General features: G+C 41.3%; 1 protein-coding gene across 2 annotated transcripts in view; it reads left to right on the top strand.

Moving 5' to 3' along the window:
- The window catches only part of LOC143863524 (uncharacterized), a 46,248-nt gene that overhangs the window by 28,238 nt on the left and 5,891 nt on the right, over positions 1 to 12,119 (top strand). Inside the window, exons 3-4 of one of the 2 annotated variants that reach the window (XM_077374208.1) lie at positions 11,522 to 11,734; positions 11,829 to 11,948. In XM_077374208.1, the coding sequence (XP_077230323.1) occupies positions 11,522 to 11,734; positions 11,829 to 11,863 (248 nt within the window). In that variant the 3' untranslated portion in view covers positions 11,864 to 11,948. Of the gene's footprint in view, positions 1 to 11,521; positions 11,735 to 11,828; positions 11,949 to 12,119 lie in introns of those variants that run through there. The other variant, XM_077374209.1, reaches the window with a different exon arrangement.

Raw genomic sequence — 12,119 nt, 5'->3', positions numbered from 1 at the left:
GGTGAATTTGGGGATATGCGCAAGAACCAGATTGAGGGAGCCCAATCGGCGCTCCGGTTATGGTCTCTAATTGCATCCCAAGTGCTCTGAATAGTATAGATCCCATCTGTATTAGGTTTCCAAATGAGTGAGGAGAGCCGAGTCAATTAAATCTTTGAGTTCAGAGAGGTGATGTTCCACTTGGTTCATGTCCCACCAGTTATTCATCATAGCATCAGAGATTGTTGCGTTTTGGGGAATAAAGGTGGGGAGGGATCCCAGGGATGTGAGTGTAGAGAGAGGGCCATTTGGATGCCAAGGATCAGATCAGAAAAGAAGTTTGGATTGACTTCCAACAATGTAGCAGATGTGGGGGAGAGCAAGGGTTCTTGATTTGATTATGCTACGAGCAGCCCAGGAAGGATTGTAGAGCATGGAGAGATTCCAGATGCTTCTATTTCGGATGTACTTTTTCTTGAAACAGTTTACCCAGGGGATATTTTCTTCATTGAGAATATGCCAGAGTTGCTTCAGCTGAGAGGCTTTGTTAAGGTCGGAGAGTCTTCTGATGCCAGGTCCTCCTTCCTTTTTTGGTTGCATATGGTGTCCCAAGAGATGCTGTGGTTGGTTTTCTCCAGCTTGCACCCCGACCATATAGTCTCTGGAGATTTTCTCAATTTTGTCTAAAACATTTGAAGGATGTGGAAAGCAGCAGACCTAAGTAGACTTGGAAAGCACTAAGGACAGTTCTCACCATTTCTACTCTGCCAGCTCTAGTAAGTGCCTGTTAGACCATGTGGAGATCTGATTTCTGACCTTGTCGAGAATGGGTTGGCAGTCTCTTGAGGTAAGTCTGGTGGTGATTAATGGAAGGCCAAGGTATTTGGTTGGGAGGACGCCTTCACCAATCTTCAGGATGTTGCATATAATTCCCCATTTCTCCCAGTGCTTTTGGGAACTCCCGAGAAGAAAACTTCACCTTTGGACGGGTTGAACTCCAGGCCAGAACAGAATTTAAAGTCTCAGACATTTTATGATTCCTTCTGCTGTTTTAGCATCTGGGTTGGCGAATATCATGACATCATCCGCAAAGAGGGTGTGGGAGATTGTTAAGTCTCCTTGAGAAAAGGGGGAGGAAAGCAGACCTTGAGAGATATAAGAGTTTAGGAGGCAGGAAAGCATTTCCATCATGAAACAGAAGAGGAGAGGGGTTAGGGGGATCCTTGTCTCAAGCCATTGGTGCTGGAGAAGAGACCATGGGGACTGCCATTAATGAGAACCGAGAAAGTAGGGGAGGATACACATTGATGGATCCACTTGCACCAGTTCTCAGGAAATCCAATCTTCTTGAGGAAAATGATCAGAGAGGAATGATTTACACTATCAAAAGCTTTTTTAGGTCCATCTTGATGTACATTGCTCTCCTGGATTTCTTCTTATGAAAGTTGTGGCAAAGGCCGTGAACTAGGCGGTTGTTATCTTAGATGTTTCTACCTTTAAAGAAAGCTGATTGGTAGGGGCTAGTTAACTTACCCATGAAAGGTTTGAGCCTATTTGCCATGAGCTTGGTAATAACTTTCTACAGGAAGTTACACAGGGAAATGGGTCTGTATTTATCTGAAGAGCTAGCTTCTGGGCTTTTGAGGATGAGGGCTATGAGAGTTGTGTTCAGCTCTGGGAGGATTTTTCCTTTGGCAAAGAAGGATTGGGTGGCCTCGATGATATCTTCCTTTATCAAGTACCAAATTTTTTTGAAACAAATCTCCATTAAAGCCATCTGGGCCTGGGGCTTTGTTGCCATCGGCCTTGCTTATGACATCCCAAATCTCCTCAGCCGAGAAATCTTTGGTGAGAGCATCGGCATCCTGGGGTTGAAGCAACCTTTTAGGATTCGGGATGAGAGATTGATTTATGAGTTTTTCTTCAGGGTCTGCATTTAGCAAATCTTGGAAGAAGGCTTACCATAGTGTTAGCAATAGCCTCAGGGTCATTAGTGATTGTTCCTTCTCTAGTGGTGGTCCCCTGGATGTTATTGCTGTTTCTATGGGCCATCATAGCTGAGTGAAAATAGGATGTATTTGAGTCCCCAAGGTTGAGCTATTGGACTCGATTTTTTTCTGGAGAAAATTTCTTCTTTTCTGGCAATTTTGACATAGGCATCTTAAAGATTATTTTCCTCATCCCTTAATCTCTGCTTCATGGGTCGGGCTGCAATTGAGGTTTGGATTTCTGCTAGTTGTTGCCTTAGGAGAGGAGCAAAGATGTCTATCCTTCCGAAGACCCCATGATTCCAGCTCTTCAGGCATTTTTTGACCTCTCTTAGATTTTGGCTGACTCTGAACAGAGGTGTGCCTTTCACTTGGATTTGTCAAGCTCTTTCAACTACTTCATAGATTGAGCTGTCTTCAAGCCACATGGACTGAAATCTGAAAGGTTTCTTCCTAGCATTTGTGGACAGGGTCCTCTAGCTCGGTCGCTAGCATGGTTTTAAATTTCGGCCGAAATCCGAAATTGCGGTCTGAAATTTTGGATTTTGGTTGAAACCGAAACCGAAATTTCACGAAATTCAAAATTTCGGTTTTAACAAATTACCATGAAATTTGGGAAATTTGGGCTGAAATTTCAGAAAATTTGATTTTTTTTTAAAATAGTATTCTTCCCAAATTTTGGCTGAAATTTGGGAAAGAATAAAATAATACTTTTTTTATTACCGGATTTTGGCCGAAATTTCGGTTTCGGCCAAGGCAAAAATTGTTACCGAAACCGAAATTTAAAACAATGGCCGCTAGTGACCCTGTGACAAGTCTGCCAAACTCCACTCTTACTATTAAGAGCAAAGTTGTGAAAGTCCCAGTCGGTGAGACAAGCGCAGGGCGTGCTCTTCTAGGACCCAAACCACCCAATCTCTTCGATCCGAGAGTCACGAAGGAAAGAGACTAGAAACACGTACTTGAATGCATAAGGCTATGAGTCAATCTACGCAGAGTGAATCGGTCCCTAAGGAACCCCCGAAAGCGTGAACCAATTCACTGGTTGTCTGATTGTCTACTTAGGGTGTTCAATCCTTATACCAACAACCATTAAAAAAAAAACCTTATACCAACACAGCAGAACCAGTAGAACGTGATGATAAGACTAAATGTGAAGAATAACATGCTTCACATGGTAAGAATGTTTGAGGGAGAGTATGATCAGACTATCCTGGATGGGGATCATGTAGGGGCCGTTTGTGTGATTCGTCTTGATATATTACCCCCTCAAACCCCGAACACGTATGAATGTTTGAGAAGAGGAGCGGTGGAGAAGCAGGGACCAGTCCATGACAAGAGCAACCAACATTATACCATGTTTAGGGTGAAGAAATATACTCGTGCACAGCCCAAAAGTAAGGTCACTGATAAGATTTGTAAATGACATCAAAGTGATGCTATGCTGAGAGAAAACCAGTGACATATCCCTATATCCAGCAAGGTAGGTCGTGAAGAATTGAGTGCATAGAAAACTAAAGAAAACAGTGAAGAAAGCTGGTGCATGATTTGTAACTAGCACTGTTAGGCCTAAAATCGGTAACAGATACGGCAGTGACGTAAGAGCTGATCTGGCGGGCCCAATGAGCTGGACTGAAGGAACTGAAGTCCTGCCCAAGAGCGCACGTAGTCAGAAGACCAACTTGGAGTCGTTGCTCCGGACCCCCCTTCGACACTCAAGTCAGTATGAGCAGAAGTGCAGAGCCAAACTTTAAGAGTGGCAGCTTAGAAGTTATTACCCTTTGCTTTGAGCCTTGAGAGGCCTTTTATAGAGGGAGGCCTAGGGTGGTTGAATTACCTACCCCAGGACAGGTGTCGGCGCTTCTGTGGGTTTAGGTTTACCTACTCTCAGGTAATTACTGGATTACCCCTGGGCCAGTGTTAAATTCGTGGTGGACCCCTTAAGGGCCACGTGTCGATAGCTAATTGGTCGTTGCTTTTGGCCACATGTCGATAGCTAATTGGTCGTTGCTTTTCATACCCTATCAAGCACTATTACCAGCGTGGAGAAGGAAAGAAGGGATTCAAGAAGACAAGAAGGATTGAGAGGATTGTTGGTTATGCACAGTCCTGTTTCTTGCTTTTTGACTAGGGACTGTAGAAACTGCAGGGAAGGCAGCATGGAGTGAAGGGGAGATAGAGAAGGAAAGAAAGAAGACAGAGAAAATAGAGGAGGGGAAATGATAGAGGGGAAAGAGAAGAGGAGGTCACTGTTGCAGTTGTGGACTACACAGTCACAAAACTGATTTGAGTGGGCCTCTATTAGGTTTATAAAAGTATTAAAGTCTTAAGTGTTAAATGATTGGGCTCAACCTATTGGCCAATAGGATATAAGCTTCACTTAAGTCATTAGGTTAAATGACTTAAGGGGTAAGTGATGGGTGGGCCATGGTCAAAGATATAAGTGTGAGATGATGGTAAGGTGGTGTGGGCCCTGGTTGATGTGGACAACCCCCAAATCTAGGCTCCCAAAATAGAAACTCAAAATAGAAAGTGTTCTCAAAATAAAAAGCAGCCTAGATGCTCAGAATAAAAACTATAAAAAAATAGAAACTGTCCTAAAATAGTAGATGCTCATTAAGGTTGGATCACATCAACAGTTGTACTTCCGAGGGATCCCATAGGGAAACTTAGGCCTTCGTACTCGCTTTATTTGGACGAATGACCAAACCAGCGGCCAACAAACATGATTTGTGAGCGATCATACAGTTGCTTTGGTACTTCAGGTCAAAATTGGCCTAACTCATTGAACCACAATCAGTTCTGGCATGCCCCCATACGCCCACCGTCTGCCGAAGTGGTTGGGATGCATATCCATATGCCAACAATTTCTTCTGCTACTCCACACTGGACGTTCAACGCAAACAGAAGTGGGAAGAAAGTGAAATGGAGGCATTTTCAGGGATCACATGAGTGAGCAAATTCTCTGTTTCTCAAGTCCGATCGGGTGAATGGACTACAATGAGGTGTATGCATAGTTTCAAAACTCCCCTGCCTCATCATGGACACCCTTGAGTCGACTCCCTTTTACCTAAGCTCCATTCTTGGTGGGAACCCAAAGGTTCGTGGGTTTATCTCAAAGAACCTTTGGAGCTTAATTGGTTAATCTTTACATAAAATAGCACAAGCAAACCCAATTTTAGATTAAGTGTTCGAAAAGTTAAACAATTCGTGTTAGTGTTACTTAAGTCAACCTTTGAGATAATTCATACAAAATTCAGTTCAATCATAATTTGCAATAAGGACTTACACCAAAGATAACCTATAGATAATTATGGGAAGCAATAAGTAATAGGTATGAATAAAATCCGAAAATAAAAAAAGTGCAAACTGTAAGGCCCAAATAACAAACATCAATCTAAAGGAGAATAGTCTCAAGAGTAAGGCTAAGGTAAGCGAGCTAGTCAATGGTATCATTGGCGAAATCAAGTCTAATGAGGTAGAAACGGTGTAGGTTAGATCTCACCCAAAGAAGTCAGCACATCAACTTCAAAACTCGTATGTTGGAGGTCCAAGATGGTGGAGGAGAAGCTCGGAAGCCCCGAACAGTCTCCGCGCAGCAGCATTCAATAGTAAATGATGTCCGGGGTGGAAAATACAATGAGAACTGCAGCCCAAACGGAAAGAAACTGGTATGAGATGAAAAATCTTGGACAAGGTGGTGCAAATTGAGAGGAAATCAATGAAATGTCTCGACAAACAGCAGGGTGCCTCTATGGAATAAGGAAAATACCGCATGGACTGAGAAAGGGTAAGAAAATATGAGAAAGATGCGAAAATGAGACTATTATGATGAATAGTCCCTAAACCACTCTCTAATAGCCCCAAAAGTCTACAGGGACACCAAAGAGAGGTGGAGGTGAACAAGAAAGAAAGAGTGAGCTGGGCTAGAGAAGAATAGAGTGGACAAAGGTTTTAAATTTCGATTTCGGTCGGCATGAAAATGGAAATATTTTGCTTTCGGTGGAAATCTTGTAAAATCAAGGAAATGTATGAAAACATATGCAAATGATGAAATTTTAAATATGAAACTTTGTGAAATGCTAGAATAAGCACAAATACATACTTAGAAACCATCACATAACCAAGAAAGCTATCCATAATGGCTTAATCACATCGGACACCCAGTAACATGCGTAGTCGCACATTTCTGGAACAGTAAAGTCAATAAAGAAGTAGAGTGTAATGAAGTATAAGCAAGTAATGAAGTATAAGTAAGTACACTGAATAGTCTCCCCTCGAAGGACCCCAACTCTATGTCAAGACCACATAGAGTTACGAGGTATTATTGGTCCCATGCTGATTTGACATCTCCTACATAAGATATAATTTTTTGTTGCCTACCAAATATCATTCTTACATTAATGAATTGAAAGGAAATGCAAATAATATCATCTTTTCATTTTTTTTGTCGTTCTGACCATTTCGGTCGAATTTTGGGAATTTCGGTCAAATTTTGGAAATTTTGGTCAAGATTAAGGAGGTATTACACCTTTACATTGGCCACCTCGATCGTGGGATCTTTTCTCTATCAATAAAATCTTTTATCATTAAGAAATGTCATAATTGACTCAGGTCATTTGTTTCATGTCCAACAGCTCATCCAAACATATAAACGTGTGAAAGGCGTCATCCTACCTTTTGATAAATCAAGGCGGCTTATCACCTTCTTGTGATTAGCCTCATCTCACTCTTGCTATGCGAGTAGTAAAGCCACCTATGAATGTTTAATTTATCACATGATCAGCTAGCATCTAGTTTTACAATATGCATTATCACTAGCAGGAAATACTGAACAATTACAATATCGCATGGATAAAGAAAAGGGGTGGCCCAGTGCACGAGGCTCCCACCATTGCGGGGCCTGGAGAGGGCTAGATGTACACAGCCTTACCCCTACTTTGCAGAGAGGCTGTTTCCGTGACTCGAACCCGTGACCACTAGGTCACAATGGAGCAACCTTACCGTTGCGCCAAGGCTCGTATGGATAAAGAAAAATACACAAATATTATCTACACGAACAAAAATCCATGTAAAATGACTGAAAGGCCACACTGATGTCCAATAAATATATGCTCACCGATAAATAAAATGAGAAATGCCAGTATATTACAGAATGAATTTTTTAATGATATAAAAAAAAAACTTCTATAGAAAAAGAAGGCAAACAGCGCTCACAAACCGAGCGGGTCACAAGCGGGGAAATATCACAGAATGAGTGAAGTACCTTTAAGACCATCCTAATGAAATCGACAGAAATTTAATTGCTCCTGAAATTTGTGAGAAAATTAGGAATATAATGTTTTCAGTAATATTTGTACTTTACAGTCACAAGTCACAACAGCACAGATTTTGCAAAAACAGTCTTTTATTATTGTATCCCGTGCCATTTAGCTACACAATCTTGCCTAAGTTCATAATTGATGTTTTGCTACATATCTCATTATGGGCCTAGCTGAGTTCCTAGGATTTTAGGTGATTGTCTAAGGTTTTTAGCCTTGTCCCATAATGACCACCGAGTGCACCAGTGACCACCTGTAAATTGGTCAGAAATAACAAGTCCTAGGTTGTGCAAAACCATTTCTTCTCTTCCCAGAGAGGGAAACAATACAAGATTTTCACTTTTCATCCATCTAAGCTCCAATTGCAAATCAATTGGAGTGAATTTTCATTGACGGCGCACAACCAACATGAGGATTTTTTCAAACTTTATACAGAATCATGAATTACTGGACATCCCACTCAACGGAGCAAAGTTCACTTGGTCCAACAAGCAGGCTCATCTTGGAATTTCCAGGGCTTTTTAGAATTGCTTCGAATCCATAAGCGACTGTTGCTGACTACTTGGTGAGAGAGGGTCAGGGTGGAATAGGGTTCTGGGATATTCGCTTGCGTCGAGACTTCAAGGATGATGAAATTCAAGAGTTCCAGAGACTACTTCTTTCCCTGGAATCGGCATATTGCTCGCAACATAAGGAGGATGAAAGAATTTGGATCCCTCTTCGAGTGGGGACTTCTGCGCCAAGTCTTTCTTCTCTTGGTTAAATGAGGGGCATCTTTCTCCGGTAAGGCGTATTTGGAAATCGTTGGCTCCACCAAGGGTAGTAGCCTTTGGATGGACACTGATACACAAGAGGATCAATACATGTGATCGCCTAAAAAAAAGGCACTTCAGTATGGCTAGTATGTGTGCTCTTAGTCGTCAAAATGAAGAAACCCTGAACCATCTAATGCTGCACTACGCTTTCGCTTATCATATCTGGACAAAAGCAATCAGAGCTTTTGGGGTCTCTTGGGTCTGCCCTCAGTCGATCTGCTCCCTCCTTTCTGGATGGCGCTCAAGGCCCTTTGGAGAAATGGGTAGATATCTTTGGGCAACAACTCCATATGCCATAGTATGGAATATCTGGAAAGAACGCAATAGACGCATCTTCCAGGAGAAAAATAGAACTGTGGCTTGTGTTGCCTCGGATATCAAAATTGAAATGATTTCATGGACAAAGGTCAAGAAACAAACCCCTTATGTAATGGGTGACCTTATAAGGAACTAGTGGTCAATAATATGGGATAGAACTATTCGTTCCAAGCCTAAACCAAAATGGTCATGCCCACCATTAGGCTAGTTGGCGGGCTGAAACTGAATTTCGATGGCAGCGCTTTGGGCAATCCTGGAAGAGCGGGGATTGGAGGAGTCATTAGGAACTCTTCTGGCTCAGTTGTTATGTCATATTTGGGACCTTGTAGAATATGTGACTCTAATGAGGCTGAGGTTAGAGCATTACTCTTTGGTCTACAATGGGCATCTGAACACGACCGGCGTCCCCTTATAGTGGAAGGGGATTCCTCAAATGTAGTGGCTTGGGCTTCTGAGTCATCAAAGGGTCCCTGGAGATTGCAGGAGCTAGTAGCGTAAATACTGGATCTAATGCGAGTACTTAATCCGTGGCTTGAACATTGGAGGCGATCGGCAAATGAGATGGCTGACACTCTGGCTAAAGCGGGAGTAGAACAGGAGGAGCATGAAATATTTTCGTATTTGTAATGTGAGTATTCCATTATGAAAAGGATAGTTCTATCCTTTCTTCTGGAAGTATGCTTTGCCTTTTTTGTAAACCATCGGATATGTCCGGTGTCTTATATCTAATATTTGTAAATGCAGGCTGGGACCCCTGGTCCCGATTGCGCTTCAAATATTAATGAAATTTGTCATCTTTAAAAAAAAAAAAAAAATTCATTGATGGCTTTGTACTTTTTCCTTTTTGAGGATCGTTTTTCTTTAATTTCTACAATATCAGAATATGAGAATGTATTAGTATTCCGTGCCATTTAGCTACACAATCTTACCTAAGTTCATAATTGATGTTTTGCTACATATCTCATTATGGGCCTAGATGGGTTCCTAGGATTTTAGGTGATTGTGTAAGGTTTTTAGCCTTATCCCATAATGACCACCGAGTGCACAAGTGACCACTAGTAAATTGGTCAGAAATAACTGGTCCTAGGTTGCACAAAACCATTTCTTCTCTTCCCAAAGAGGGAAACAATCCAAGATTTTCACTTTTCATCCATCTAAGCTCCAATTGCAAATTAATTGGAGTGAATTTTCATTGATGCCTTTGTTCTTTTTTCCTGTTTTTTTTTTGAAAGATGACATTTTCCATAAATATTGAAATAGCATTCGGGACCAGTAGTCCCAGCCTGCTTTTACAAATATTAACTGGAAACCGGGCATACAAGGACTATTATAGGAAAAAAAGAGGAACATTTGTTCTTCCAAAAACAGATGTACACTACCCTTCCCTGAGGATCAAGACTAATTACAAATATGATACTACTTCGAAATCCTCCCTGTTAGCTCCCGCCTTAGCTAGAGTGTCAACCACCTCATTCGTTGAACGCCTTCGGTGTTTAAGTCTCGGGTTAACTACCCGCATCAGATCCAGTATTTCTGTAACTGGGCTTGAAATCTCCAAGGACTCTTTGATGTTTCAGAAGCCCAGGCTACGACGTTTGAGGAGTCACCTTCCACTATGAGGGGACGTTGATCGTGTTCAAAGGCCCACCGCAGTCCAAAAAGTAAGGCCTTGATCTCCGCCTCATTAGAGTCACATATACCGCATGGTCCCGAATACGTCATAGTAAACATCCCAGAGGAATTTCTAATGACAACTCCAACCCCGGCCTTTCCAGAATTACCCAGGGAACAACCATCAAAGTTTTGTTTCAACCACCCCGTTCGGGGACTCATCCATTTAGGTTTGGGCTTGGACGTGATGGTTCTATCTCATATCACAGACCACCAGTTCCTTATCAGATCCCCATCCCGTAAGGGGTTTGTTTCTTTGATTTTATCCAGGAGACCAGTTCCACTTTGATATCAGAGGCGACACGGGCAGCAATTCTACTCTTTGCCTAAAAGATCTGTCTATTGCGCTCCTTCTAGATGTTCCATACTATGGCTTAGGGGGTTGTTGCCCTGAGGTATCTAACCATCTCACCGAAAGGCCCTGACCGCAAACCAAGGAGAAGAGAGCTAATAGATTCAAGGCAAGCTCAAGAAATCCCAAAAGCTCCAAATGTTGTTGTCCATAAAAAGTATGCGAATGGACAATGCAACATGAGATGATCCAAAGTCTCCTTATCTCGATGGCAGAGGACGCACATGCTCACTAGGCTGAAGTGTCTTTTTTCTTTTTGAGGATTATTTTTCTTTAATTTCTACAATATCTTCGAACAAGAAAACATTTTTCTATGACAGTCAAAGTTAGTATATCCACATTTAGAATTTCATGGACTTCTTAATTTAACATTTAGTAGTTAGTAGTAAGACTTATTAAAAAGTAGTAATACTGATTTCTATTTAATTGCATCGGCTAACAAAAGCGATGTGATCTAACCTCCACTCCGATAGAGTTAGTCGCACTAGAAACAAAAATGTTCACAAATGGCTGATTCCGGGTCGTCATTCATGTTGACGTTAGATCATCTTGAAAAATGAACCGTGCGTCAAAAAATGTCAAAGTTGATATTTATTATAGCTATTCGCTGCTCCTATTTGTATGCTTGTACTGTTGTATGAGAACTAAATATCGGGAAAAGAAAAGAAAAAGTATTTGGTGAAAGACTATACTAAACATTCTTCTTTTCTTCTAGGCTTGCCTTTTGGTGGGTCACTTGTGAGTGGGGAAAAGTGTCACATAGGCTTTTTGATATCTTGTTTGGGATGTGGTTTTCTCCTTTATTCTCAAAGAAGCATTCTTTTTCTGTTCAATCTGAGCACCCAATAACTTGTGCTGTGTGATGTTGTAGGACTTCTGACCTCTTGATCTCTCTTGTTGGCATGGCTTGCTTTCATTCATTTGTATATGTATTTTTAGGTACCCAAATACAGTTTAATGTATATTCTATGTTATTATATCCTGCTGTACTCATATATATGTACCAAAAATCCTCTCTGTTTTCATGTCAAATTTACATTACCTGGATTACCATAGTGTTGCCTCTGGTTTTCGTAGGTACTGAGGATTTCTGCCTCCAGATGGATGGATCAGAGAGATCATACCAACTACTGGGTAGCTTCGCCGCTGGACAACATTTATACTCTTTAGAGAGCGGCATGGATGACGTTCTCTACATAGTTTTTAGCCCTGAGGGTCTGTACAGCTTAGATAAACCTCCCAGGGTCAAGATTCCTACTCTTAATGCAACAGAAGAACATCTTAAGGCTTGTGAGTATAACTAACCTAAACGAATTATATTTTGATCATTCCATGTTCTGATGAAGGTGAAAAATATTCTGAATCAGTTCTTATGTTTTCTTAGGGTGGTTCACACTGCTCGTAAATACTGTAATTTAGCCACAAATTCAAAATCTCTGGACTCTGGGTTTTTCTTGTATTTTATGATGGGAGAGAGTGTTTCCACTTTCCATCCACTTCTCCACACAGCTCTTGCTCCAACTTGCCTTCAATGGTCAAAACCAGTCATTTGGTGGTTTCAATTTGAAAAACTTTTATTGATTAATTGATCCTAACCATCCAATGGGTGACCTATAAATTGACAATTAAATCCATATGCACTGTTCTCATTAACTTGGGTATCCAGCAGTCCAAG

This window comes from Tasmannia lanceolata, unplaced genomic scaffold (assembly GCF_043159265.1).
Source record: "Tasmannia lanceolata isolate RefF3 unplaced genomic scaffold, GAP_Taslan_0.1 ptg000044l, whole genome shotgun sequence".
Taxonomy (NCBI): Eukaryota; Viridiplantae; Streptophyta; class Magnoliopsida; order Canellales; family Winteraceae; genus Tasmannia; species Tasmannia lanceolata.
The sequence above is the reverse complement of the archived record's forward strand: the minus strand, read 5'-3'. Positions and strand labels throughout refer to the sequence as shown.